We start from the raw sequence: 24,014 nt of genomic DNA, 5'->3' as shown, positions 1-24,014 counted from the left end.
GTGTAAACCGGTTTTAACCGGTAATATCCTGTGTCAGATGAAACCAATATGCTGTGGAGTGAAACAGTAATCATAGACATCGAAAATACAAATACTAGGTATCATGCGGTATTGCGTTGCGAAGAAAAAAAACAAAACGATTAACAAAAACGATTAATAAAAACACCACAGAATGCACGGGCACAAGTGAAAGATTACTTGCTGTAAATCAAGTGTTTTGCAGTGAAATAAAAATTTTCCTACATACTGAATTATAAAGTAAAACGTAAAGGTCATGTAATGGTCATCATCAGTTTGTGAAAATAAATTTAAACAAAATGAATTTACAAACACCGTCATAACCGACAAACATAAGAACCAATAGCGATAAACCAGTAAAAATAAATAAAAACCACAAAATTAAACTACACTAAACTTTGCTGGTAAACTAAAAAGTTGTGTCCTGCTCAAACGATATGGTTAAACGAGTTAAGTTAAGTCCAGAAGCGTGACAAAAAATAAATCGTCCTTCAAGTAGGAAATACAATTCTTTACACTTTTTCTTAACTTTTAAATTATACGAAGCTATAAATCAAAATTAACTGCAGTCTAGGCTAATACCATGACAAATTTTAAAAGCGAGGTTGGTTGAATTGGTAATTGTTTTTCTTCTGACTCGATGAGATGGTTGTCATTTCTCGAACGGTTTGCTTCTGCTGTTTGTTTAATTTCTGTCTATATATATTACTAAATTATAAAGTCTCATTTTGTTTATTATAGGACACAAAGTATATATATGTGGCAAACTAGTTCAAGCGAGGAAATTATCTGACGTCATTAAGGAAAACTCAAGTCTGGTAAACAACTGAATTACAAAATCCCAAATTAAATTCCAAACATCTCAAAAACAACTCGTGAGTCGTGACGTAATCGTCACAATACCTACGGTACAAGAAATTTAAGTGATACTAATTTTTATCTCAATATAAACTTATGTCTTGGTCGTGACTACACCTAAGCCTATTTCTTAAGAACTAGACGGACTTACTAACTTAGGAAACAGTTTTCGTATTTCGATGAATTCAATTATTTTGCAGGGAAATGAATGGTTTCAGGCTATCAATTTATACTCATTTTCAATATAACGTGAATAAGTATCAAAGCTTTAGGGTGCTTTAGAGTTTACATAATATTTATGAAATCAGAGCTTAAATTAAAACAAAATTAATGAGCAGTACTTCTGGACCATAGATATCTTATATATAATAACGTTATTATATATAAGATATCTATGTTCTGGACACTCATTTCTAATTCTATCGGGCAATTTTGATTTCGGGGATTTTTTGCATAGACAATTTGAAACCAGGAATTCATGTGTTGTACGCATGATTAATTCAGGAAAGCGTAATAAAATTGGTTAATTAACAGCCTAAACAGCCTAGTTTTAATAAATTAACCTTATAGGATTGAAGTGGAAAAGTGTGTTATTGGTCCGAAGGTGAATTGTTAAATCAGTTCGTCATGGGTTTACTCACAATTTTGAAGAAAATGAAGCAAAAGGAAAAAGAAGTTAGAATTCTTATGCTGTATCCTTTAGTGATTTTACTTTTTCGTTCCTTAACTCTGTAAAATAACTAGCCTACCGATGTAGCCTAGTTTTCTTCCAGACTTTGCCAGAAAAAATTCAATGTTGTGGTATGGTATTAAAGTTTTTATTCTCAGCCAGACTGGAAAGCATAACATTTTTCGAATATCTTATTATAAATATGGTCAAGCTTCCAATTGGTATAAAACCAGTTGTTTGTAGATTTCAAAAACGCTGGAAGGTCTCAAAGTTCAAAAAATAAAGGACAAAAATTAGTAGACCTCAAATTACTAAAATAGAATGTTAACTTATGTAGGCTATATAATTATTATTTTGGTTGCTTCCTTAAAACTATCTTGCAGTGGACTTGACAATGCAGGAAAAACAACTATTCTGAAGAAGTTTATTGGAGATGACATCAATACTATATCACCAACTTTAGGATTCAACATTAAAACTGTTGAACATCGAGGGTAAGTGATTAAGATTTACAATCTCGGTTTGGAATAACGTTAAATGTTGACTTGATCTTAAATTGTTTGTCTAAGCCTAAGGTATGAGGATTTTGTTCTATGCACGTAACCTTATCAAACACTTGTACACAGAGCTGGGTAACCACTCTTTTAAAAAGAGCATCGCTCGCACTTCTGCTTTTCTATAGAGAAAAGAGCGCTCGTTTTGCTGCTCACCCTCTCGCTCTTTTTACGAATTAAAATGATATTTAATGTTTTAATTCCGGTGCATTTTCGAAAACCAATCGCATTGATATATTGCAAATTTTCATTGTAAATTGTGTGTCTATTTGTAAATTGTGTAAATTCTAGCCTAATATTTGCTTACCATTATTCAAGACAAATGTTAGAAAAGTTCAAGGAACTCGATGCTGAGTCTTTGTTTTAATCACACCTTTCACAAATGATTAATGGACAAGCAGAATATTAAGAACCTTCTAGAATTGTAGATACCGACGTTCAATAATTTATTATTCTTCAGTTTCATAGCTCTTCGGTTAAGTTATAAAAATAACGGCTACGTGAAGCAAATTACGATACTATGGTGGTTTCTCAGTTCATCTGTTTGAGTCCTTTCCATCACCTCATCAGCCACCTGTTTCATTTACCGTTGTTGTCAGCCTAAAAAACAAAGAGTTTCTTTTGAACCACCATCACATGTTTCCAACGTGCTTAGTGCTGCATATTGTTTTGTTTGCTGTAAACTTTATGGAGCAAAAATCGTGTGTGAAACTAGTATTAAAAACAGTCATAATTTATTTGCTACATAAAATTATAGTTTTAAAACAGTTCAGATACTTAATTCATGTTTTTAATCCAAGCATTTGTATCTATTTTGTGTGTTTTCCATTTTGTGAAAAAATATTTCATATATATACTTGTGATGAATTTATTATTGGTCATTGAATACCATGAGGCTGGAGAAGCTTAACTAGGAAATTGTTTGTCCCAGTAACTTGCTTTCACGCGTGTTCTGTTTTATTGTGATATAAGTGTTACCGGTTTGTTATTTTCATCTCTCAGTCAATGGCAAAAAATAAACAATAGCATTGATAAATTTTTGTCATGATTGTTAAACGTAAAAAATGATTTTGTCATCCCATAACCCCACTGTGTTTTGTTTGAATTAGTCTCGACCCCTTTTGCTGCCATTAAACTTTTAAAAATACAAGTCCACTTTCCAGTATCATACTTAAAATGTATATAGTAAATGGTTAAATCCTGCCCAACTTTGTAGGCTTATGTAGTGTAACACACCTATTGAAGCTATACTTTTATAAACAAAATAAAACATCAATAACAACTCATTACCCGAAGCTAAAATGATTTATTAGTTTGCTTTGAGTTATCAAAAGTTAATATGATTGCAATTACTGTATTGAAATTTTGCCAGGACTATTTAAGTGACTTTGAGTTGTATCATAGGTTTGGAATTAAGTAAACATTAACTGTATAGTTTTAAATAAACTATAAATAAATAAATAAATAAACTTTTCTGTATTGTTACAAATGAAGAATTCACCGTCACCAAAATTCACTGTATTCATATCAATTCATGCAGCTTTAAACTAAACATCTGGGACGTAGGTGGGCAAAAGTCTCTGCGATCGTACTGGAGAAACTACTTTGAAAGCACCGATGGGTTGGTTTGGGTTGTCGACAGCGCAGACAAAAGAAGACTTGCAGATTGTGTTCAAGAACTTCACAAACTTTTGGTTGAGGAGGTGATTAATGCGACTATTTGGTGTGTTTACGTATAAAGTCTATCAAATCTTCAGAACTTGCTGATACAGTACTCAGCTTTTTGTCATAAAAATCATGATTATATATATATATAGGTATAAGGCATAGGGGTACATTACACATAACGGTTTTATGACATATATTAACTGATTACATAAACATCTCAGAGATTGGCAGGAGCTACTCTTCTTGTTTTCGCAAATAAACAAGATCTGCCGGGAGCACTTTCTGCCATTGAAATTAAAGAAGTAAGATTTTATTTCACATTCCAATATTCCCACCTGATGCTTTCATAAAAATACAAACGTTGTTAGCTTACAAGTCATCTGTAATATTAGTTAATTGTTTGTCTGCTTGCAGGTGTTAGATTTGGAAAGCATCAAGACTCACCATTGGTCCATTTTACCCTGCAGCGCTGTTACTGGCCAAAATTTACTGGAAGGGATTGATTGGATGCTTGATGACATTTCAAGTCGGATTTTCACTTTAGACTAGTACAGTTAAACCGCTGGTGAAATTTGGAATACGAGTACATTTCCTTTTATAATGCGTACCCAAAGTAGAAGTCATTGTCAGTATTTGATGAAATGTTTACAATCGGCTGCACCTTGTCAGAATGCATAATGATATTTCTTTGTAGTTGTGTGAGTGAAGTCATAACCGTTGCCACCTGAATCATAATGAGTTTATTCTTTTGTCTGGTTTTCTTGTTGACGACCCCTTCTTGGTGTAAGTTTAAAGTGAGGGGCAAGTCCAAATCACTAATCACCTACTTATTATTACGCGTTAGCTAGCCTACGACACCTAATACAAACCCCAGTCATCAAGCATATTGACTGCCCTCTCTGTCCTAATAGGAGGCCAAATGTGCATACAATTTTTGCAATAACTGCTCAACCAGCCCGTATTGTTAAAGATTCTTCCACCAGTATATTCAATGATCATTGCTCGTTGATTTACTTGTTTTTGGACTTGCTCCTCCCTTTAAGCTTCTGCATCTCCCATTCTCAATAATTACCAACTGGTTGTGTACTTCAAGTTAACACTTGTTCAAATTGAAACCCTAATAATACTGACAAGTCTTTGCTACTTGCTGGGAAAAAAACTGAATTGCGGGACAGTTCATATTCCATATTCATGTTATAAAACTTCCTGATGATAGAAACTTCAGTTTTTCTTGAGTATTAGTTATACCATGAATTTTGAAACTTTGAATGTGTTCATATTAAGTTTTCTTCATCTCTTATATGTTGTCTGAATTTAATTTTTGGAAATAAAACACTGTGAAATACCATGTCACGTATATTGAAAGATGTAATTGATGATAACATGATTGATGTTTTTGGCTTTTGGGAGAGCGTAAGAGAGGGAGATACATTTCCATGCTTGCCTATAAATGTGATGTGACAGCTTTGAAATCAAACTTTTTTGTGCAATTCTTTGAAGTTAGGTATCTCAGTTGAATTACAAAGGATTGCCAATAATACATACCTGAATACCTCCATTAAAATAATCTCACTACATTAGAGACAGCACTATAAAATTAACAATATTTGTTAATTATTTCGAAATCATGAGCTAAACTTTAGAGTTTGAGGTAACTTAAGAAATAGTATACATTACATAGAATTTTAAGAAATTGTCACAGTTTTAATTTAGAATTAATTACCTAGTTTGAATTATTCAAGTGTTAGAATTAGGACCCAGTTACAAGCTGCTGTCTGTATTTGTGCTGTTTTGACATGACCTTTGAGGGCTCCAGTTCAGTGTAGTACGGTTATACTTAAGAAACTATTTTTCAATGCCTTCATAACTTTCTACATTTCATCGTCAAACCTTAATGCATGGGATAGACCGATAGAGTTTTTATTAGCTTGAGCAAGAAACTTAAAGCCCTCTTTTTTAATTATAAAGTGTCATGCTTAAATGTTGTAATTTGGAATACGGTAGTTTTTATGCTTGCATGATGACACAAGCTTGAGTGCGATTTAGGTTTTGTTGGTATGCAAATTCAAAATCATATGAAATCAAAATGAATAAGATATTTAGTAAGTTTTGTCGTCCCAGTAATGTCAGTGTAGCACTTTTATAATTTTGGAAATAGAATAGATAAATATATGAATTCTGGTTAGTTCATTGATTCCTGTCTGGTTCATTTATGTCATTTTCTGTGTTATGAAAGGTTTTGGTAACCACTCAAAAGTCCTTTCTTCTAACCTTTGGCTAAACTTAAATTACGATACAGTTGTGTTTAGTTAATTTTGGCAAACAAAAATCCTGAACCATTCAGTCTTTCTAAATGTGGAACAATTGCTAGTACAATCTAGCAAGGTAAGTTTTAATTTTAATCCTGCTGAATTTCCATTCTGGAACTACAACACATTTCTACACATAAGTCTAGTCTTTATCCAACAAACTTAAACAATTTGTATTTCTAGCAAATTATCTAACAGGAGCATAATTAGTTGATAATAACTGTTTAACAAAGTATTATTGTGAACAGTTCAATTAGCGTCAAGCCGTAAGTGTGATATCTGATACGTATATTTATTGTTTGCACACATCTTAAGCATATTTATTTTGGTTCACACAGGTGTAGTTTATGTGAATCCTACAACAACCTCCACAATGTTATTTGTAACATGTGTAAGGCTAAGCATTTGTTTTGGCGCTTTAGCTTAATTAATTTTTGAATGAAGTTTTGATACTTCCTCGTATGATATGAATTCAACAGCAGTAAGACCAGGAATACCTGAGGAAAGTTCTGTCAATGATGTTTACTGTAAACATGCTGTCAGTTTGTTGGAGAAACTAAATAGGTAACTATTTCATTGGGTTACAGTGAACAACTTGAATTTTTTACCATTTGATGTAATCATTGCTAATCGTTATAGTGTGGACTGAAACATCTGCATAACAAATATTGTATCGTTTGCTTTTTGTCATTGCTTTTGGGGGGACATGAAACAAAAATGCCATCATTATAGCTTGCCGGCATAATAACTCGGCAAACAAGCAAAGCAGAACAGCCCAAGAACTTGAAACACGCAGCATTCACAAATCAACTTGATAAAAATAATGATCATCACAACCACTAATCCCAAAGTGTGATTCCTGTTGCTTTGGCTTAAATTGCTTTCAGTCAGTTTAAACAATAAATTGGTTATCATGTGCTAATTTGGCGTATTGTTGGGTTTGATGACAATTACACAATCACACAGGGGTGTTGTAATCAGTGTAAGTGATTTTTTTTACTTTCTTCTGCAATTTTATAAATTTTATGTATATCATGTTGAATCTGTACAATAACCTAAACAGAGACAGGAAGTCTGGCCAAGAACTTTGTGATGTCACTATATGTATCGAGCAACAGGAATGGCTTGTGCACAAATGTGTTATCGGTGTGTTTTCAGATTTTTATAAAAAGGTTTTCACAACTCACGTGAGTCGTCGTTGACTTTGTAATAATTATTTTCTGATAGCTTGTATGATTTTTTTAGGTGAATATGTTTACATGATTAAGTAACATATATTTACTAACAATTTGTTTAATTAACAGAATATTCACAATTTATTAGTCTATCAAAGTTATTGTATTGATTTCGTTTACTTAGATGCAGGAAAAATATGATGGAAAGGCAACCATGAAAGGTGTCAGTATTGCAATAATGGAAGCTGTTATCAACTACTTATACACTGGTGATATTAGTCTGAATGATAACAATGTTTATGACTTTTTGGACACTGCTGAATATCTGCAAATTCCTGGTAAGGTATTCCATCAGTTGGACATCATAAATTATGCACTTTTTCAAGCTTTCTAGCTAATTGAGTGTTTCTCAGACATCAAAGACTGCTGCATCGATTTTCTGTTAAAGAATTTGACTCCTGGAAATTGCTTAAGCATTAGCATGTATGGTTCAAGGTATAACAACGAAGAGCTTATGAAGAAGGCCGAAGATTTCTTTAATGTCAGCTTTGCCTTGATTGTTGAAGGACAGCAATTTAAAGATCTTAATTATGATGACGTTGTTGCAATCTTACAAAGAAACAGTCGGAAAGTGTGTAATTAGGAGCATCATGCAGCATAACAGACACTTCCACAAATAGTAACATTGTTTTCAAATAAAGTTTGTGACATTTGCATTTGCGCCTTGATATGACGCTTTTGGCAGGTCTGTTACGCCCAATACAAAATGATTACATTTTTTTCTGTAAATGAAACATTGTAGTAATTAATTTTTTTAGATATCATCAGAGTTAAAATACAAAGCACTCATTGGCTGGATAAAGCATAAACCTGACCAAAGAGAGAAGTTCTTTCCACAACTCTTCAAATATTGTGACATTGGAGAGATGTCATTTGCATTTTTGCAAAATATATCTGAAAATGAGGTGGGTTTTCTTGTGTTGACAGTTATGGTCACTATTGCACACATTCAAATTTATAAAATCACAAAAATATGGTTCAAGTGGTTTTGGTAAAGGATTAACTGAGTCATATATAATACCGTTATTATATTAGTTAATGACATGATAACTTGGCAACATTTGTAATTTATTCCTCTTCAAATAGCCAGAATAAAAATTTTGTATAATGTAAGAACGAATTTAACACACAACTTTGACAGTGGTGTGTTAAATTTACGCATGCCTTTACTTTAGAGAAATGATGCGTTTACTATATCGATGGTTAATTGAAAAGTGGTCATTTTGTTGTTAGGAATTTATGTAATTTCTGTTGCAATCTAAACCAATATATAAGTAAGTATGCACTTTGTGGTGACCTAAATGTGTTTTAGGACTTTGTGAAAAGGAGCTTAGAATGCACTCAGAATATTTTGCAGCTAACATTCAAGCAACTATCAAAAATTAATATATCCACTGAAAGAAAAGGTAGATAGATAATTAATGGCACTTATACTTGCACTTAAGTTTAATGCTTTTAATAATTGTGTATTGCTGTAAATTGGCAGGTTTATGGTGATTGAGAACCAGTAAAAACACTTTATATTAATTATTTACAATTTTTAAGGATTTTGTGTTGACATCTTTAGCATACATTTCTTTAATCAGTTTAATAAAATATTCTTTCATGCAGAAGCAAAGTATTTATCTAAAAATATGTCAAATGAGATACTGGTGTTGGGTGATTGGAACTCAGGCATAAATGCTACGAAATATAATATTGCCAACGATACATGGACCAAATTTCCAGTGAGTGTATAATTTTCAGTTTACAACTATTATAGTGAGATCATAGCAGTAGAAATAGCACAGGTGTTAACAAAAGTTATTTCAATATTGAATGGTCATGTAAGAATTAAAGTTCATAGTACAGGGATGTCCAACCTGCGGCCCGCCTGAGATTTTTGTGCGGCCCGCTAGTCATTTTCACTCCAAAAGTATGAACTTTATGCACCCATTTTTCTTGAAATTTAATAGGTTCTGTGGCCCATTGAATTATTTCAAGTGACAATGCGGCCCACTATAATAAAAGGTTGGACATCCCTATATAGTACATTAATTATCCAATAACTTTGTGTTAGGTTTTAAGTATGTTAGGTTAGGTTAAGCATTCCTCAATCATGACCTTTCAATTGTTCCTGGAGGTGTATGAAATAAGATCTGAACAAATAAGATTTCTTGGTTTATTTTTAGATTCTTACATAGAGCTGTAAAAAATCTTGCTTAGACCAATCAGAGGGGAGCATGGTTGCTGTTGTTTTTAGCATGGGGTGCAAAATTTAAATTAAATTTGGCATGAAAAAGAGGAAATGTGTGTTTTAGGCCAAAAAATCCACTTTTGACTTTGCGCCAATGTAACGGAAGCTAGAAATATGTGAATTATGTCATTTCTTACATGAGGTAGTTTTAGGCTTAGTTTACATGCAACATTACATTAGGCCTCATGCCGTGGTTTTTGAGTTATTGTATTTTGGGTGATTTTACTACATTCGGGAATAAAAGAAGTTGATCTTTTTTTTTCAAACACACATGCCTTCGTTAGCACCTAAAGTTTAGTAATATTATTTAAAAAAATATTGTCGAAGTCGAATCTAGCAGATGAGAAGTTTGTTTTAAACTGAATTCACACTAAATTAATTATTCATTTTTTATTGTTGGTGAGCAGCTAAGCAACATGATTCTGTTTGTTGCAACTTTTAACTGCAGGTGTCATGTAACACTTGTTTTGCCAATAGCAACACGCTAAGCGTTGCTTTTGTCGAACATTTGTTGGTTTTGGTAAAAATGTCTGAACGTCTAAAAAGTATTTATTTTTAGAGCTTTTGAGAGAAATGAAGTTTGTTTGTCCTAATTGGTCACTCTTCTGGGTTAAAAATCTCGCTAGTTAAGGCAATTATATTATTACCAAAGTTATTGCTGTAATTTAAAAAGTATCACATCAAAATGGTGGCAAAAAGTTTGAACCAAACTTTGTTGATGGATGTGTAATAACCTGCGATTAGTAAATTGAAATAACAGTTTTTTTTTTTAAGAATATGAACTTCAAACATCATAGTGCAACTGCTGTAAAAAAAGACAACACAGTTTATGTTATGGGTGGTGGTGAGTTATTTAGAGGCAGTAGAAAAGTGGAAAAAATAAATTTGAAAAAACCACACAAATGGATTGAATTGTCTGATATGTGCGCAAAACGGTCAGGTGCATCAGCAATAGTCCATGGAGGTTGGTATTTTTACAATTTTACATATGTTAATGTTTTAATTGAAAAATATTTATATTTAAGACAAATAGATATACAGTGATATCTTGGAACTTGAATGTCGCTAAATTGAAATAACTTGAAATCAAATACTGAAATCGATAAGATTTTTCAAGCAAAACCATGTTGCTTGAAAAGTAGAACGTTTTAGAAATCAGAGTTCTGTGGTATGACTGCATTAGCTTTATCAACAAATTAATCAATTAATATATCTGTAGACTCAGAGCTGGGCAACTGTATTTTTACAAAGAAGATCACTTTCCTATAAAAATAGAGGGTCACTCATGCTTACGCTTTTCTATAAAATAGCACACTCGTTTTGTCACTCATGCTCTTGCTCTTTTTGGCAATTAAATAAACTAAATATTTTCACAAAAACGGATTTTGTATGTTGCAAATTTGCATTGTCAGCCTAGAACGTGTGGTCAACTGTAGCCCAATTGATTAATTAATTATTATCATTATTTGTTGTAAATGTTAGACAATTTCAGGAATCTGATGTTAAATAGTTTTATTTTAGTCACACCTGCCACAAATGATTAAAATAAGAGTATGGTTTTTTAGAACCTTCTAGAATTGTAGATACTGTACTTATGTTCGTTAATTTAGTATTGTTCACTTTCAAAGCATATATCGGTTAACTTACAAAAATAAAGGCAAAGGTAAGCAACATGAAGCAAATTACTAGCGCTAATAAAATGTCTGAAGATCGCTGTAATAAACAAAATCCATTTTGTGCGTTCGCAACATTGTTTGTGCCAAAAAAGGAGCAACAAGCAGATAACTTTTAGCAAAGAGCATGCTCATGGTTTCCCAACTGATTTAAAAAAGAGCATCACTTCTAACAAAGGACCCCAGCTCTGTATAGAATAAAAAAAGTCTTTTACTAGAGATACTTTGCACTAACATTTTCTCTTTTTGATATAGTTTACTTAAATTTCACTGTTCTTAATACATACTCTGTTATCTAGATCGAATCTTTGTCGTAGAAGGATATTATGGAGATGGAACTACAGAATATTTCGATATTTCACAAAACAGTTGGACCCTTCTGAAAAATATGAGCTTAACCAGATTTAATTTTGGTCTGGTTAGCTGTCAAGGTTTAATGCTAATTGTACTGTGCAAACTTATTTTAATGTTAATTGCAATTTTTTTACATTACATTAATGCAAGCTTTGTAAAGTGGGTTAGTACACAAATATTTTTATTAAATCTCTGTGTTAATGTCATCTTTAAAAATGTCAAATCTTGTAATGTTTTGTATTAATTACTGGTGATAAGGTTGTTATTATTAATTACTTGCTCTGTAATTGTTACCGGTAAAATCTGTGAGTTTTCAGGATTCCTCTACGCCATGGGTGACTACCATTCTGCCGACATAACATCTATGCAACGCTTTGATCTTGAAAACATTGAAATTGGATGGAAGTATGTCTGTTCTATGGCGCATGGCAGAGGATGTTTAGCAGCTGTTGCTTTAAATAATGAGATTTATGCAATTGGTAATTATAACTATATTACACACTTTCATTCTATTTGAAATAGTTAAGAAGGTACAATGTATCATTGTTTGTAGTAACTTGTTTATAACAACAACTTCAACTTACATATACTTGTGTACAACAAAAATTAATGCTTTTTTATTATTTATGAAAATAATAAAATATCATTAATTAATAAAATAAATATCATTTATTATTTATTAGTGTGCTGGGTTATCACAAAAATTACATAAAATGTCACAGTTTAAAGATATGGACGAATATAAATAGCGATGAAATTTTGGTTACCTTGTGTAGGGGGAAGAGACTGTAAAACTGGTTGCTCGCTTTCAGTTGTCGAAAAATACAGCCCCAAGACTGACACCTGGTGTCAGGTTGCATCAATGAATGAAGCAAGAAAGTATCATTGTGCTTGTGTTGTTGGTTCGAAAATATTTGTCGTTGGCGGGTAAATGGAGATAGTTAAAATTCTTAGAAATTGTTGATCTTTTAAAAAGTTTGCTTTTAGGTAAAAGGTAGGTAGAGGAAATTTGTCACACATTTACCCAATTCTGTCCTAGTATTGCACTTTTTGGCCTCTGTTGTCATTGTTATGCACATGTGATGTGTGTCTACCACATGTACTGACTGAGAACACTCTACAGTACCACTTTTGTAGATGCTTTCATGTTTAACGAAGTGTTGAATGCCTTGCTAAAAGTTAGGTAGTTGCACAAGCTACCCCACAGTATGCCGTTAATGAAGTTAACTTTACTAAATGACCGTGAATACGTTAAGACTTTCTTGATTATAGGAAATTATGAAGAAATGATATCGCATTTCCGATAGCAAAAATAAAAACAAAATTGCGGCAACATGTCCATGAGTTTTCTACAGTTAATTAAAATCGTTAGAGACTGAAACTTGTTTCTTTTTCATAGTGAACATCGTGTGTCGATTGAGTCTAACGATCCAGCAACTGATCAATGGTCGATAGAAGCACGCATGGAAGAGCCCCGAGACCATTGTTGTGTTGTTGCTATTTGACTGGACAGCACTCGCACGAGTGAGCTATATTCTTGGAATGCACAGCATCGTCAATAAGTCGCTATGTTGTAGGCTACATAACTTAAAAAAGTATTTCTGTTACAAAGCGAATACATTAGCTTACAACGGTTGCTTATATCTAGCTGTATTGGTGCGCTGTAACGTTTAGTATATCTGGGCTGAAAGTTCAACAGTGTATATATTCTGTATGTTTCCCTTTTTATATAATCTGTTCGATATTTTAAATCACATATGACGCCGTGAATGTTATAATTGAATTACATAAGTTAAAAGTACTACAAGTATGTGTGATACCGCGTATATAGCTAACGAAAGGTAGCAGCATTTAATGCCCAGTTCCATTAGTTACAACATACGTGTCTGGACGTTTTTTGATCAATCTTGTTTACATACATCATCGTATAAAGGCATAACGTCATTAGACACGAAGATTCGTTTAAATCTCGGTCGATCTTCGTCAAACTTCCAAATACAGATTGTAACATTCGATACTGGTTTATTTATGGTGAACCGCCAATAAAGGCCTAATTTAACCTGGCGAAGACGGATTAGACGCTTGCTTGATCTCCAAATATTAATGAGGTCCAAACCTGACGGTGACATATCACGGGTATATGACCGCACTTGACCTTTTTCGGCGACAACGGATCAATAAATCTTAAGAGATTCACGACTGAAAAAGGCACCTTGCTTGTAAACGCTGTTTAGAAAAAGGCTATCATCGCTTTTATTTGTTACGTACTTCCGGAACTGAAATCAGGCTGAGCGTGCGCGTGTATTCAGGACCTGTATAGGCCTATGCTGTCGCTGTTTTTCTAATCACGTACAGGTTAGCTGGTTGCGTATACATTGCGTTAGTTCTCGCTTTTACCACGTTGAGCAGCGGCGTACATATACAGCAGACTGATCAAGTTTCGTCAGAGCGGTTTGTTTACTTATCACTTATCAGATAGTAGATAGTCGAGCTGCAATTCGAATCACCTAAGCACCATTCAGTTGACTTTGGCTTGCAGAAAACAATGAACAACGTTGATAGCGTTGTGGAAATCAATGTAGGTGGCCACCTGTATTCCACCGCTCTCAGTACTTTGACCGGGAAACACCCCGAATCGAAACTGGCTCGATCTGTTGTTTCGTTTCTACATCAATCTGCCGGCAACGATTCCGACTCGATTCCAATTCTGAAAGATGCAAACAATCGACCATTCTTGGATAGAGATGCCCAGAGTTTTCGTTACATTCTTGACTACCTTCGCCAACCGGAGATCGTCGAACCAACTTGGTTAACGAAGCTTCTACCGCATCCTGCCGACCGTTTCAGGCTGCGATTAGAAGCGGAATTTTACGGTTTACACAATCTCGTTGAATTGGTAAGTAAAAGCCGTTTCAACAAGCTACTTCTGTGAATAAAATCAGATGAAAGCCTCCGGGATACTTATTTAAGATTTTGTACGAACTGTAACTTGCGCTGCAAATAAGTGGTTGAGTCACGTATGTTTTCTTTCTCCGCATGCGCAGTTATTCGAATGCAAAGTACTGGAAGAAGCTCAGCACAAAGCGCCCTTGCGCTTCATGAAACCAATCAGGTGGAAGCTATAGGCTACTTGCAGAAAACTGATTGACTTGGCACAACTTTGAAAATGTTTTTTTTGTAATTGGAAACGTTTAGTATCGTTACACTACAGCCAATACCAAAGTTACTCTCTGAATCATTTAAATATTTATAGTGAGCAATTGTTATTATTAATAGTCGATCAGTCTCAGAACATTCTAATCTTGACCGGCTTTCAAACGGTGGTCCTTATTTCATCACAATCGGTTATCGGGGTGCTGATACTGCGACCAGAGACGGCCCATCCAATGACTTGGCCAAATTTCGCAAAATAACTCGCATCACTGTATCTGGGAGATCCGACGTTGCCAAAGAGGTAATTCCCCTACAATTTGACTTTCAATCTTGTGTTGCCATTAATCGAAAATAGCTGCTTCGTCAAAAAAGGTCTTTTTTACGTAACCCAGAGTCATTGCCTAGCATTATGCAACGTGGAAATATGAGAATGTCATTGGCGCATGAAAACCGAAAAATCGGGTACGGGTTGAAACTGTGAAACTGTGTACGGGTGGTAGAGGCACTCAATTTTTGTCTTTATAGATGCTTTGAATTGAGTGGTCGGTGCCTACAATTTTGATAATAGTGACGTGGTAATACGAGATGTAGGATATCGACCTTACATCCCAACTTTTTCGAGTTAATTGTTCTCTTTTTTGTGGTCACCGATCATGTGGGGCCTAAAATCAAGGCTAACTGCCAGCTTTTAAGTCCGACAACGTTACGTAACATAACATAACATTGAATCGGTACATAACCGACCTTAGCAAGAACTAATGAAAGGCTCACTTGGATCAAATTTCCGTCACGTCACGTCCTTTGTAGCTATGCTAAGGCTTCGGTTGTATCCTGTGACGTCACGTAGACACATCTATTGTCTTAGTAATCGCGCTCGCATAAATATGGCGCATTCACAACTGCTCGAATTCTTGCCAAACACCTTTGAATAATAATATAATTAATCAACGATTTTTGTTTCCTCGAGAGGGCGCACAATTAAGATATTTCACGGTGTAATTGCTATGCGTTGGGCCCACGTACAATCGTCACATTTCACACTTCGTCTTTATCAATTATATTCAATTTCGTTTAAGGTTTTTCAAGAGGATCTCAACGACAGCAGGGACCCGGCCAGATATCCGCTAGATGGCTACACATGTCGCTATTATCTCAAGCACAACTACTTGGAATACGCTTTCGAGACTTTGGCCAAGAAAGGATTCGAACTCGTAAGCTCTTGCTCAAGTGGCGCTAAAACAATGCCGACTCTATCAAAAGAGGAATACAAGCAGTGGACAACTTATATGGAGTACGTATTTTGCAGGCTTTAAAATGAAAAGTTTGTTTTCAATGGGTTATAGAGTTATAAACGGAGTAAACAAAAAATTTGTACTTTTCAAAGTCTTTGTCGTTTTTATGTGTAATAAGTAAATACCGGGACTGCATTATTAGTCACCGCATGCTTGTGTTGTTGATTTGAAAGCGTCCAGTTTTGCAATACACGCTCAGCTATTAATAGCGTTCTCTTCTGTGTCACAGCACAGTCTAGTGCTTTCAGACGTCGGTTACCGATATCAATGGGGGTTAACTTCGTTTCATTTTATATTAAAAATTTTTAAATATGCATTAACATCCCCAAATGAGTTGTCCTCACAAAAGAAGTCGAGAAACGATGGCTGCTTTTGTTTTATTCAGCTCTAAACAGCTTATAAGAGAGTAGGTTGCCTTCAAGGCCATTTCAATCGAAAACTTCCTTGCAAACAAGATTAAATTTTAATAGACTAAACTAGCATAAAAAACATGATCCACTTCGTTTATTATAAAAGACACGACCGTACTGCCCGTGGAAATGGCACCACGTCTCGAATGTTATTGATTCCAAGGACGAAGCGAATCAGTCGGTCAAAACCCAAACCGTAGCCAGCGTGTGGCGCGTTTCCATACCGTCTCAAGTCTAAGTACCAATCGTAGCTGTCGCCCAGGCCCAGGCGGTGTATTTTGTTGCGTAATAATTCTAGTCTGTGCTCACGAACGCTGCCTCCACACAGCTCGCCGCAAAACGGGAAAATCAGGTCCACAGCCGCCACCTGTGAACATATGTTGGTGTTGGTTAAATTCTGCCTTTTTTAATATCGGTCAGAAAACCTACCCTAAAGGGAATGGCCGACGCGTTTGCGTATGTCAAAGAATACGTTTCATCAACGAATCGTTACGAATCATTCAGAGTAACTTCAAAATAGCCTAATTAATCCCAACAACGTAATAAGTTCTCATATCTTTTCCGTGCATAAGTAATTACGCTGCTCTTCTTAGTCCAGCTGGTGATAGACTTGACCCAACATTTTTAACCTTGCTCGATGTTAGTATTATTCTTTTACTGAAACTAATCAGGACGCGCTTTCAAATCGACTTAATTACTAACTGCAGTATAAAGATTAACTATACTCGGATGCACACTACCACAACTTACAGTCATTTCGTCTGGGTTTGCAAACGCATAGAACGGCTTTGATTCCACGGGAAAGTCAGTGACGAAAACCGGAAGTTGCCCACAATGCTTTGTTAGAAAAGATTCATGTTCAGAGTTGATGTCATCCCCCCAATGCGGCGCTGGAGTTTTCAAAACTTTTGAGTTTTGTTGCAACAGATTGATCGCTTCGTGGTAAGTAATCCTGTCAGAGATTCAACGCAAGATCAGCTGAACGATATCCAACCTGGCACTAATAGCGGATTGATGTAATGACACAAAACCATGTGTTATAGCGTTGTAATGCAATAAACCTTTCATATGTTTTGCATGCTGCATCCAAAACTGCTTTCTGATGCTCAGGGGGTAAATTTATGGTGAAGTTTTCAATGTCTCGCGAGCAACTTTCGTAGGTGTCAAGCAAAACCGACCTCGTGCTTTCTTGAATTAAATGAATCACGTCATCAAGACCCTAATTAGGCAACAAGATCATTTAAAAGCTACAAAAGAAATCAGATTATGAATTCTGATTTGTAGCAGTGCGGTTTCCACCGTATCACAAAAGGGTATTATGAATATTACACTATTTACTTTGATGATCACAGAACGTTGTCAACTTCAGTGATATAATAAATAAAGTCAGATGTAAAACAGAAAGCACCTAAGATATTAACTTTGATATATTAACACAGAAGTTTCAAAAGCTTAAACTTTTCGGGTATTTTCTTTTCAAAGGTTTGCGTATGAGCTGGGCCCACTGCACTACAGTGACACAATAACAGTACAGAAGCAATATGTGGCTTACCTTAGTAAATGCCAATTCAACTTCAAGCATTTTGAATTCGCTTAAATGTTTCTTAGATGTGCCAGTTTCAGCTCGAAAAGCCGAATTAAGCGTGTAGACATCTCCTAATGCTAGAGCACAAGCTTCAAGGTGAAATTGACCAGATACAGTTAAATAAATTGGATTACCGAAAAACTCTGATTTTGCTTCTGATTTAGGTTGAGTTTGCAAAGCTTTGCTTTGTGCTATAGGTTTGTCTGAATACTCATTTAAGTCTTGAGTGACATCATTTACAGTGTCTGATTTGCTATTTTGATTGGTTCGATCAACATCACTTTCATTGTGACTGTCCTCATCAAATGTTTCAATTGTTTTGTTTGACGTTACAGAAAACATTTCTCCAGCCCCTTCACAATCGCTTGATGTTAAAACCGGGGTGTGAACATGGAGAAACCCATTATCCTAAAAATAATTTGTTATTAAATACTGTTGCTTTGATTCACTATGAAATATGACAGCAGTAAGTTACTAAATACAAATCATTACTTGGTTGAGTAATAGAATAATCTTAAATTGATACTACAAAATACTTGAAAATATATTCTAGATCATAAATCAATATAGTGAGACCTCGTTAATCCGAAACCCAGAACAACCGGTCCCAGTTATCCGACATAATACTGCCGGGAACGGATTTCTTCCTATGCATTTTACCCCTTTAATCCGGAAACCCCGCTGTCCGACTCCGACACAAAAGTTTTGGAACAAATGTGCTAAACAAATAGCAATAAAATCCGATAAACCGGATTATTAAGAGTGAGGAGAAAAACGATTCACGATTGTCCTAGATACAGTAGTTTGTTGACAAACACAATAACCGATTATCTACGCATAATAATGTTGCAGTTTCACTCTTTAAAGTGTTACGCATACGCATACTTTGAATTGGAGTAAGGTGCTTACTGCTTTCTGAACATGGTGCTACATTTGCAAGATTGATTGATTTTTCGCTTTCCGATAATACGGATACCCCACTAAACCGACATTTTACGACGAAACAAAGTGGTCCGGATTAACGAGGTATGACTTTATAATATTTTGTCCAAGTTGCATTTTATCTCTTCTGACAACCTGAAAGTATCTGTGGAACTGCATTTCAAGTGAGTTTCTCACACGAAGGACACCGGCCATTTCGTCTTCTCTCATTCGAAGATGTGGAAATGTTCTGGTGTACTGTACATCATGTCCAGCATGTTTTAGGAAGGGAAATGTCTGGGGAAATAACACGAAAAACTGAAAATACAGTTATTGTGAGCTGGTTTCATGTTAAAAATGACTTTGTGCTCAAATGTAAGATGGTAAAAATTGAATGAAGTTTAACTCAGCTGACTGTGGCTTGTTAAAACAAAAATAGTCAAAATACACACGTCATCACATGTTCCTATCAACTTAGCTTCAACGCAATGCATCTCAACCTTTGCTTTGTTCAAATTTGTTTCCACAATCTCTCCGACTGCCTTGATCGAAGCACCGTAGCTCATGCCACTGAAAAGAAAAGACTGATGATAATTTTACTTAGATTAATTTTCATGGCTCATAAGCGCTTCTAATCATTCATATGAAAAATCAGAACTAGTCAAACGAAAACAAGTAAAACTATGGACCAAATAACAAACAAAATTTTACATAATATTATATTACTTTTTAAATATTTCTGGCCTCATGACAACTTGTAAACAATCCAATGACGAACCATCATTTATGTCCACAAAACATCTGTTTTTGTGTTTGCGAACTGAACGTATCCAGCCCTGCAGAAAAATGATGATACCCAATACATAACTGTAGATTCTGGTTAATTAAAAATTACTATTTTGTTTGTGGACTGTTAAGTTTATAGTGTACGTGAAAAATTTTCCACACAAACTTTGTTTCCAGCACACAATTCTAATTCTCACGCAGTGTAAAATGCACTGTAACATTTGGTATAGCCGTCTATCAAAAAGTTTGTGTTAGGTCAGAAAACAGCGAAGTTTTTAGTTTGTCATTATCACAAATCATTATTACCGGTCAGCTCGAATGAAACGTAGGGTAGTTTTCGACAAGAAATCGTGCGTGCAAAAACGCAAATTTTGTGGTGATGGCGTGCATTGAAGTTTCAATTCTTTGTTTAATTATTATGAATCGGCGTGAAGATAAAAATCTCGGCGTACACGCTGACAAATCTCGTGCGTTCAAGTGCCTCATTTTCCACTCCGGCCAGTCAGCAGTCTGATTTTGTTCCACTTATTTTCTGCTTGTAATAATGTAACCAGTACTTTTATTTGTATACAAAGGAGATGAAAAACTATTTTTGTTTTCCACCTGTACCTGTACGACAGCAGACGTTTTACTAGGCTTCTCTTTAAAAATGTCCTTCACTTTGTATCGTTTTATCATGTTTTGGGAATAATATCTTCTCAGGCATTTCGTGATCATTTCAGCCAATATCAATTGTTTAATTCCTTGAATCTGCACCTTTGTAACTTTTGTACTAATTTCCAAACAAACCAACCACAAAAAAGCTTTCACTTTTAAGTTATCGGTAATATTTTAGGGGAATACCCTTTTACAGAAATTAACAGCTAAAATTTCGAATTATTTTTAAAGTTTTGTTTATTCTTAACATTTTATTTTGTTTCTGGCACGATAGGGAGAAAAATTTCTAATTGATAATAGCACGTTATAACGCAAAAAAAAGGTAAAAGAACCAGGTAAGCTGAAAACGTGCCTGAAGATGGTGAAAGTGTTGACTAGTAATGTCAAGTCAAGTCAAGTCAAGTAATGACAAGCACGGCCTTAAGTTCTAATATCAAGTTGGCTATACCTCACGCTTATGTTTTCTGCTATTGTTTGGTATTTTGACGCTGTATACATACTGACATAGCCGTTGCTGCAGTAAACTTGTAACTTACACTGACACCGCATTTATAATGGTAGGGCGATATAGTATTCCATATTTACGTATTCCGAAAACATGGCAGCAAAGATTACTAAGAAGCAAATGCAAACATTATAGCGTTATGATCAAACATATTTTGATAAGTTCTTGTGTAACCATTGGACAAAAAACTACGTGTTACTTTGGAAGCCTTTTCTTTGATTCTAATTTTTGAAGTTGTTTTGAAAGTATCATAAGTGTTTTTATTTGTGTAACATGTTTCCTAAAATGGTTTTATTTGAGTTATGTTGGCCTGGCACCAAAAATTGAAACCCACACAAAATTTACAACTTAGCCTAGACCTGGAACCAGCTGTCGTCAAAGCAACGACGAACTACTCCACATCGACGTCCATGCGCATTGGACCGGAAAGTTTTTACTTTTTTTAATATGACGCAATAAGTGCGACACGGTCACAATCTACTCTGGTACCCTGGTACCCTGGTACCCTGGTACCCTGGTACCCTGGTACCCTGGTACCCTGGTACCCTGGTACCCTGGTACCCTGGTACCCTGGTACCCTGGTACCCTGGTACCCTGGTACCCTGGTACCCTGGTACCCTGGTACCCTGGTACCCTGGTACCCTGGTACCCTGGTACCCTGGTACCCTGGTACCCTGGTACCCTGGTACCCTGGTACCCTGGTACCCTGGTACCCTGGTACCCTGGTACCCTGGTACCCTGGTACCCTGGTACCCTGGTACCCTGGTACCCTGGTACCCTGGTACCCTGGTACCCTGGTACCCTGGTACCCTGGTACCCTGGTACCCTGGTACCCTGGTACCCTGGTACCCTGGTACCCTGGTACCCTGGTACCCTGGTACCCTGGTACCCTGGTACCCTGGTACCCTGGTACCCTGGTACCCTGGTACCCTGGTACCCTGGTACCCTGGTACCCTGGTACCCTGGTACCCTGGTACCCTGGTACCCTGGTACCCTGGTACCCTGGTACCCTGGTACCCTGGTACCCTGGTACCCTAGTACTCTAGTACTCTAGAATTACAACATTACCCATTAACATTACCCATTAACATTAACATTACCGCTAGGCCATGAAAACTATGCTTAATGATCTATGTATAAAGGAAATCATTGAAGTGGCACTTTTCTCAATATACTTGTGAATTTGCAAATTTAATATCACCGTTGTCGGCAGGATTCGAACCTACGCGGGCAGAGCCCAACAGATTTCAAGTCTGTCGCCTTAACCACTCGGCCACGACAACTGTGCTTAATGTTCAATGCAAATAAATAAAATAGCACTTTTCTCGAATCTCTTATGAAAACATAATTTCATTTCTGCGTTGTCGGCAGGATTCGAACCTACGCGGGCAGAGCCCAACAGATTTCAAGTCTGTCGCCTTAACCACTCGGCCACGACAACTGTGCTTAATGTTCAATGCAAATAAATAAAATAGCACTTTTCTCGAATCTCTTATGAAAACATAATTTCATTTCTGCGTTGTCGGCATGATTCGAACCTACGCGGGCAGATCCCAACAGATTTCAAGTCTGTTGCCTTAACCACTCGGCCACGACAACTGTGCTTAATGTTCAATGCAAATAAATAAAATCGCACTTTTCTCGAATCTCTTATGAAAACATAATTTCAATTCTGCGTTGTCGGCAGGATTCGAACCTACGCGGGCAGATCCCAACAGATTTCAAGTCTGTCGCCTTAACCACTCGGCCACGACAATTGTGCTTAATGTTCAATGCAAATAAATAAAATCGCACTTTTCTCGAAGCTCTTATGAAAACATAATTTCAATTCCGCGTTGTCGGCAGGATTCGAACCTACGCGGGCAGAGCCCAACAGATTTCAAGTCTGTCGCCTTAACCACTCGGCCACTAGATGAAAATCAAGCTAGCGTAGTCTAGATGAAAATCAAGCCAGCGTAGTCTAGATGAAAATCTAGCTAGCGTAGTCTAGATGAGAATCAAGCTGATTTCGTGACCTAGCTACGCCTACGTCTCCACGGTGAATTGAACCGTTCGCGCGTCACAAGCTTTTGTGGCGGTTAACATGAGCGAACCATTTTGTTGAATCACTCAACCTAACGGTAAGTTATTATCACTAATAGGAATGTCAGTCAACCGTTAAAATCAAGCGTTTTTGATAAACATTGTTTCCTATTCTGTCTTGGCTATTTTTACATGTAGCACTAAACACGTTCACGTATTTAACACGACTGAACGATTGCAGAAATTTGCCACTATGTAATGGGTAAGATGTTAACGTTTGCTGCCATTTTGTTCAGTTCCTTGTTAAACTAGAGCTTCCTAGTTAACTATAAGCTAGTTTCAACTAAATTTTAAGTACTAAAGTAAACTTCTGTTATTTCCTTTAGTTCGACTTACTGTTAACCTAAGCGCTAAGCGTTTTGGGTAAAATCCGTTTAGGTAGAAACAAAAACAAGTGCGAAAGTGTAAACGCTACATTTTCGAAAACGTTGCCGAAAGGCAGACATTTTGAAAACACAATACCTGGTCGATTGCATCTTGCAGTTTTATGCCGAAACAATGGTTTTAGTAGCGGAGTTGCCATGGCTTGCGATGTTTCGGGCATTCCTCTACAAAAAGGGTCCCCAGCAACAAAACGGATGGCGGCGTTGCAAGCGTCTGATATGCAACTTGAACTGAAAAGAAATACTCCAGTGGCTCGTCGAAGACGGAAATTCTGCAAAGGAATGCGGTTTAAACAGCATGAATTAGACGGAACAGTTGTAGAAACTTAAAAAAATAACCCAAAGAACTATTGTACTACCTAATGCTCAAGGCCAGAAAAGGCAGTTCTTAAAAGCACCATGACCAAAACAATATTGATGGTGGTTGCATCGTTTTCTTGCATTGTTCACGTCGGCTGGTTCTAAACTTAAGTGAACTGGATTTACGCAAACCCGGCAATGACACGCATGACTTACTTGCAACTCGCTTGCAAGCGGTAAAATTGATTTTTGTACCAACAACATATATGCCAGCCTATGAGCACCTAGCCGCTGGCCGTCAAAGTTGATGCTACCGTATCCGTTACCCGTTATTGCGCCAATCCAGCAAACACAAGAATCGTTAG

At 36.0% G+C, this 24,014-nt stretch overlaps 4 protein-coding genes and 3 non-coding genes across 9 annotated transcripts; 3 read left to right on the top strand and 4 right to left on the bottom strand.

Annotated features, from left to right (window-relative positions):
- Positions 1-1,324: 1,324 nt before the first annotated feature.
- Positions 1,325-5,116, top strand: LOC143457422 (ADP-ribosylation factor-like protein 2). The gene is made up of 5 exons (XM_076955240.1): positions 1,325-1,568; positions 1,930-2,040; positions 3,641-3,803; positions 3,990-4,070; positions 4,183-5,116. The coding sequence occupies exons 1-5, from the start codon at positions 1,504-1,506 to the stop codon at positions 4,315-4,317; spliced, it is 555 nt and encodes a 184-aa protein (XP_076811355.1). The 5' UTR covers positions 1,325-1,503; the 3' UTR covers positions 4,318-5,116.
- Positions 5,117-5,242: 126 nt separating this feature from the next.
- Positions 5,243-13,698, top strand: LOC143457390 (kelch-like protein 38). The gene is made up of 12 exons (XM_076955237.1): positions 5,243-6,641; positions 7,141-7,264; positions 7,437-7,590; positions 7,666-7,883; positions 8,071-8,217; positions 8,625-8,718; positions 8,924-9,039; positions 10,323-10,512; positions 11,521-11,652; positions 11,893-12,054; positions 12,352-12,502; positions 12,975-13,698. Exons 1-12 carry the CDS (start codon positions 6,544-6,546, stop codon positions 13,078-13,080), a joined length of 1,692 nt encoding a protein of 563 aa, XP_076811352.1. The 5' UTR covers positions 5,243-6,543; the 3' UTR covers positions 13,081-13,698.
- Positions 13,699-13,909: 211 nt separating this feature from the next.
- On the top strand, positions 13,910-16,226 carry LOC143457406 (BTB/POZ domain-containing protein KCTD12-like). The gene is made up of 4 exons (XM_076955239.1): positions 13,910-14,471; positions 14,620-14,687; positions 14,852-15,029; positions 15,805-16,226. Exons 1-4 carry the CDS (start codon positions 14,121-14,123, stop codon positions 16,039-16,041), a joined length of 834 nt encoding a protein of 277 aa, XP_076811354.1. The 5' UTR covers positions 13,910-14,120; the 3' UTR covers positions 16,042-16,226.
- Positions 16,227-16,382: 156 nt separating this feature from the next.
- Positions 16,383-20,499, bottom strand: LOC143471233 (asparaginyl-tRNA synthetase-like). Of its 3 annotated transcripts, XM_076969654.1 has the most exons (9): positions 20,332-20,499; positions 20,029-20,254; positions 19,663-19,772; positions 19,389-19,506; positions 19,093-19,233; positions 17,983-18,423; positions 17,492-17,649; positions 17,181-17,382; positions 16,383-16,797 (listed from the first exon to the last, which is right to left on the bottom strand). In XM_076969654.1, exons 3-9 carry the CDS (start codon positions 19,683-19,685, stop codon positions 16,528-16,530), a joined length of 1,353 nt encoding a protein of 450 aa, XP_076825769.1. In that variant the 5' UTR covers positions 19,686-19,772; positions 20,029-20,254; positions 20,332-20,499; the 3' UTR covers positions 16,383-16,527. The 3 variants fall into 3 exon arrangements, with proteins under 3 accessions (XP_076825769.1, XP_076825760.1, XP_076825765.1); XM_076969645.1 differs by lacking the exon at positions 20,029-20,254; XM_076969650.1 differs by lacking the exon at positions 20,029-20,254 and having other exon boundaries at positions 19,437-19,506.
- Positions 20,500-22,085: 1,586 nt separating this feature from the next.
- Positions 22,086-22,167, bottom strand: Trnas-uga (transfer RNA serine (anticodon UGA)). The gene has a single exon. It is a non-coding gene; the product is annotated as a tRNA-Ser (tRNA).
- A 76-nt stretch (positions 22,168-22,243) lies between these two features.
- On the bottom strand, positions 22,244-22,325 carry Trnas-uga (transfer RNA serine (anticodon UGA)). The gene has a single exon. It is a non-coding gene; the product is annotated as a tRNA-Ser (tRNA).
- Positions 22,326-22,559: 234 nt separating this feature from the next.
- Trnas-uga (transfer RNA serine (anticodon UGA)) lies at positions 22,560-22,641 on the bottom strand. The gene has a single exon. It is a non-coding gene; the product is annotated as a tRNA-Ser (tRNA).
- Between the last annotated feature and the right edge of the window lie 1,373 nt (positions 22,642-24,014).

This window comes from Clavelina lepadiformis, chromosome 1 (genome assembly GCF_947623445.1).
Source record: "Clavelina lepadiformis chromosome 1, kaClaLepa1.1, whole genome shotgun sequence".
In the NCBI taxonomy this organism is placed as follows: domain Eukaryota; kingdom Metazoa; phylum Chordata; class Ascidiacea; order Aplousobranchia; family Clavelinidae; genus Clavelina; species Clavelina lepadiformis.
Note: the sequence above shows the minus strand (reverse complement) of the source record. Positions and strands in the feature narration are given on the sequence as shown.

Excerpts from the sequence above, each read along its gene's own strand:
- LOC143457406 (XM_076955239.1), top strand. The coding sequence starts at position 14,121 with ATGAACAACGTTGATAGCGTTGTGGAAATCAATGTAGGTGGCCACCTG. Across the intron at positions 14,688-14,851 it reads CGCTTCATGAAACCAATCAG|TCGATCAGTCTCAGAACATT; the intron begins GTGGAAGCTATA and ends TATTATTAATAG. Across the intron at positions 15,030-15,804 it reads GATCCGACGTTGCCAAAGAG|GTTTTTCAAGAGGATCTCAA; the intron begins GTAATTCCCCTA and ends ATTTCGTTTAAG.
- LOC143457422 (XM_076955240.1), top strand. The coding sequence starts at position 1,504 with ATGGGTTTACTCACAATTTTGAAGAAAATGAAGCAAAAGGAAAAAGAA. Across the intron at positions 1,569-1,929 it reads GAAGTTAGAATTCTTATGCT|TGGACTTGACAATGCAGGAA; the intron begins GTATCCTTTAGT and ends ACTATCTTGCAG. Across the intron at positions 2,041-3,640 it reads AAAACTGTTGAACATCGAGG|CTTTAAACTAAACATCTGGG; the intron begins GTAAGTGATTAA and ends CAATTCATGCAG.
- LOC143457390 (XM_076955237.1), top strand. The coding sequence starts at position 6,544 with ATGAATTCAACAGCAGTAAGACCAGGAATACCTGAGGAAAGTTCTGTC. Across the intron at positions 8,719-8,923 it reads TATATCCACTGAAAGAAAAG|AAGCAAAGTATTTATCTAAA; the intron begins GTAGATAGATAA and ends TCTTTCATGCAG. Across the intron at positions 9,040-10,322 it reads ATACATGGACCAAATTTCCA|AATATGAACTTCAAACATCA; the intron begins GTGAGTGTATAA and ends TTTTTTTTTAAG.
- LOC143471233 (XM_076969645.1), bottom strand. The coding sequence starts at position 20,439 with ATGATCACGAAATGCCTGAGAAGATATTATTCCCAAAACATGATAAAA. Across the intron at positions 19,773-20,331 it reads AAACGTCTGCTGTCGTACAG|GGCTGGATACGTTCAGTTCG; the intron begins GTACAGGTGGAA and ends ATTTTTCTGCAG. Across the intron at positions 18,424-19,092 it reads AGTTCCACAGATACTTTCAG|GATAATGGGTTTCTCCATGT; the intron begins GTTGTCAGAAGA and ends AATTATTTTTAG.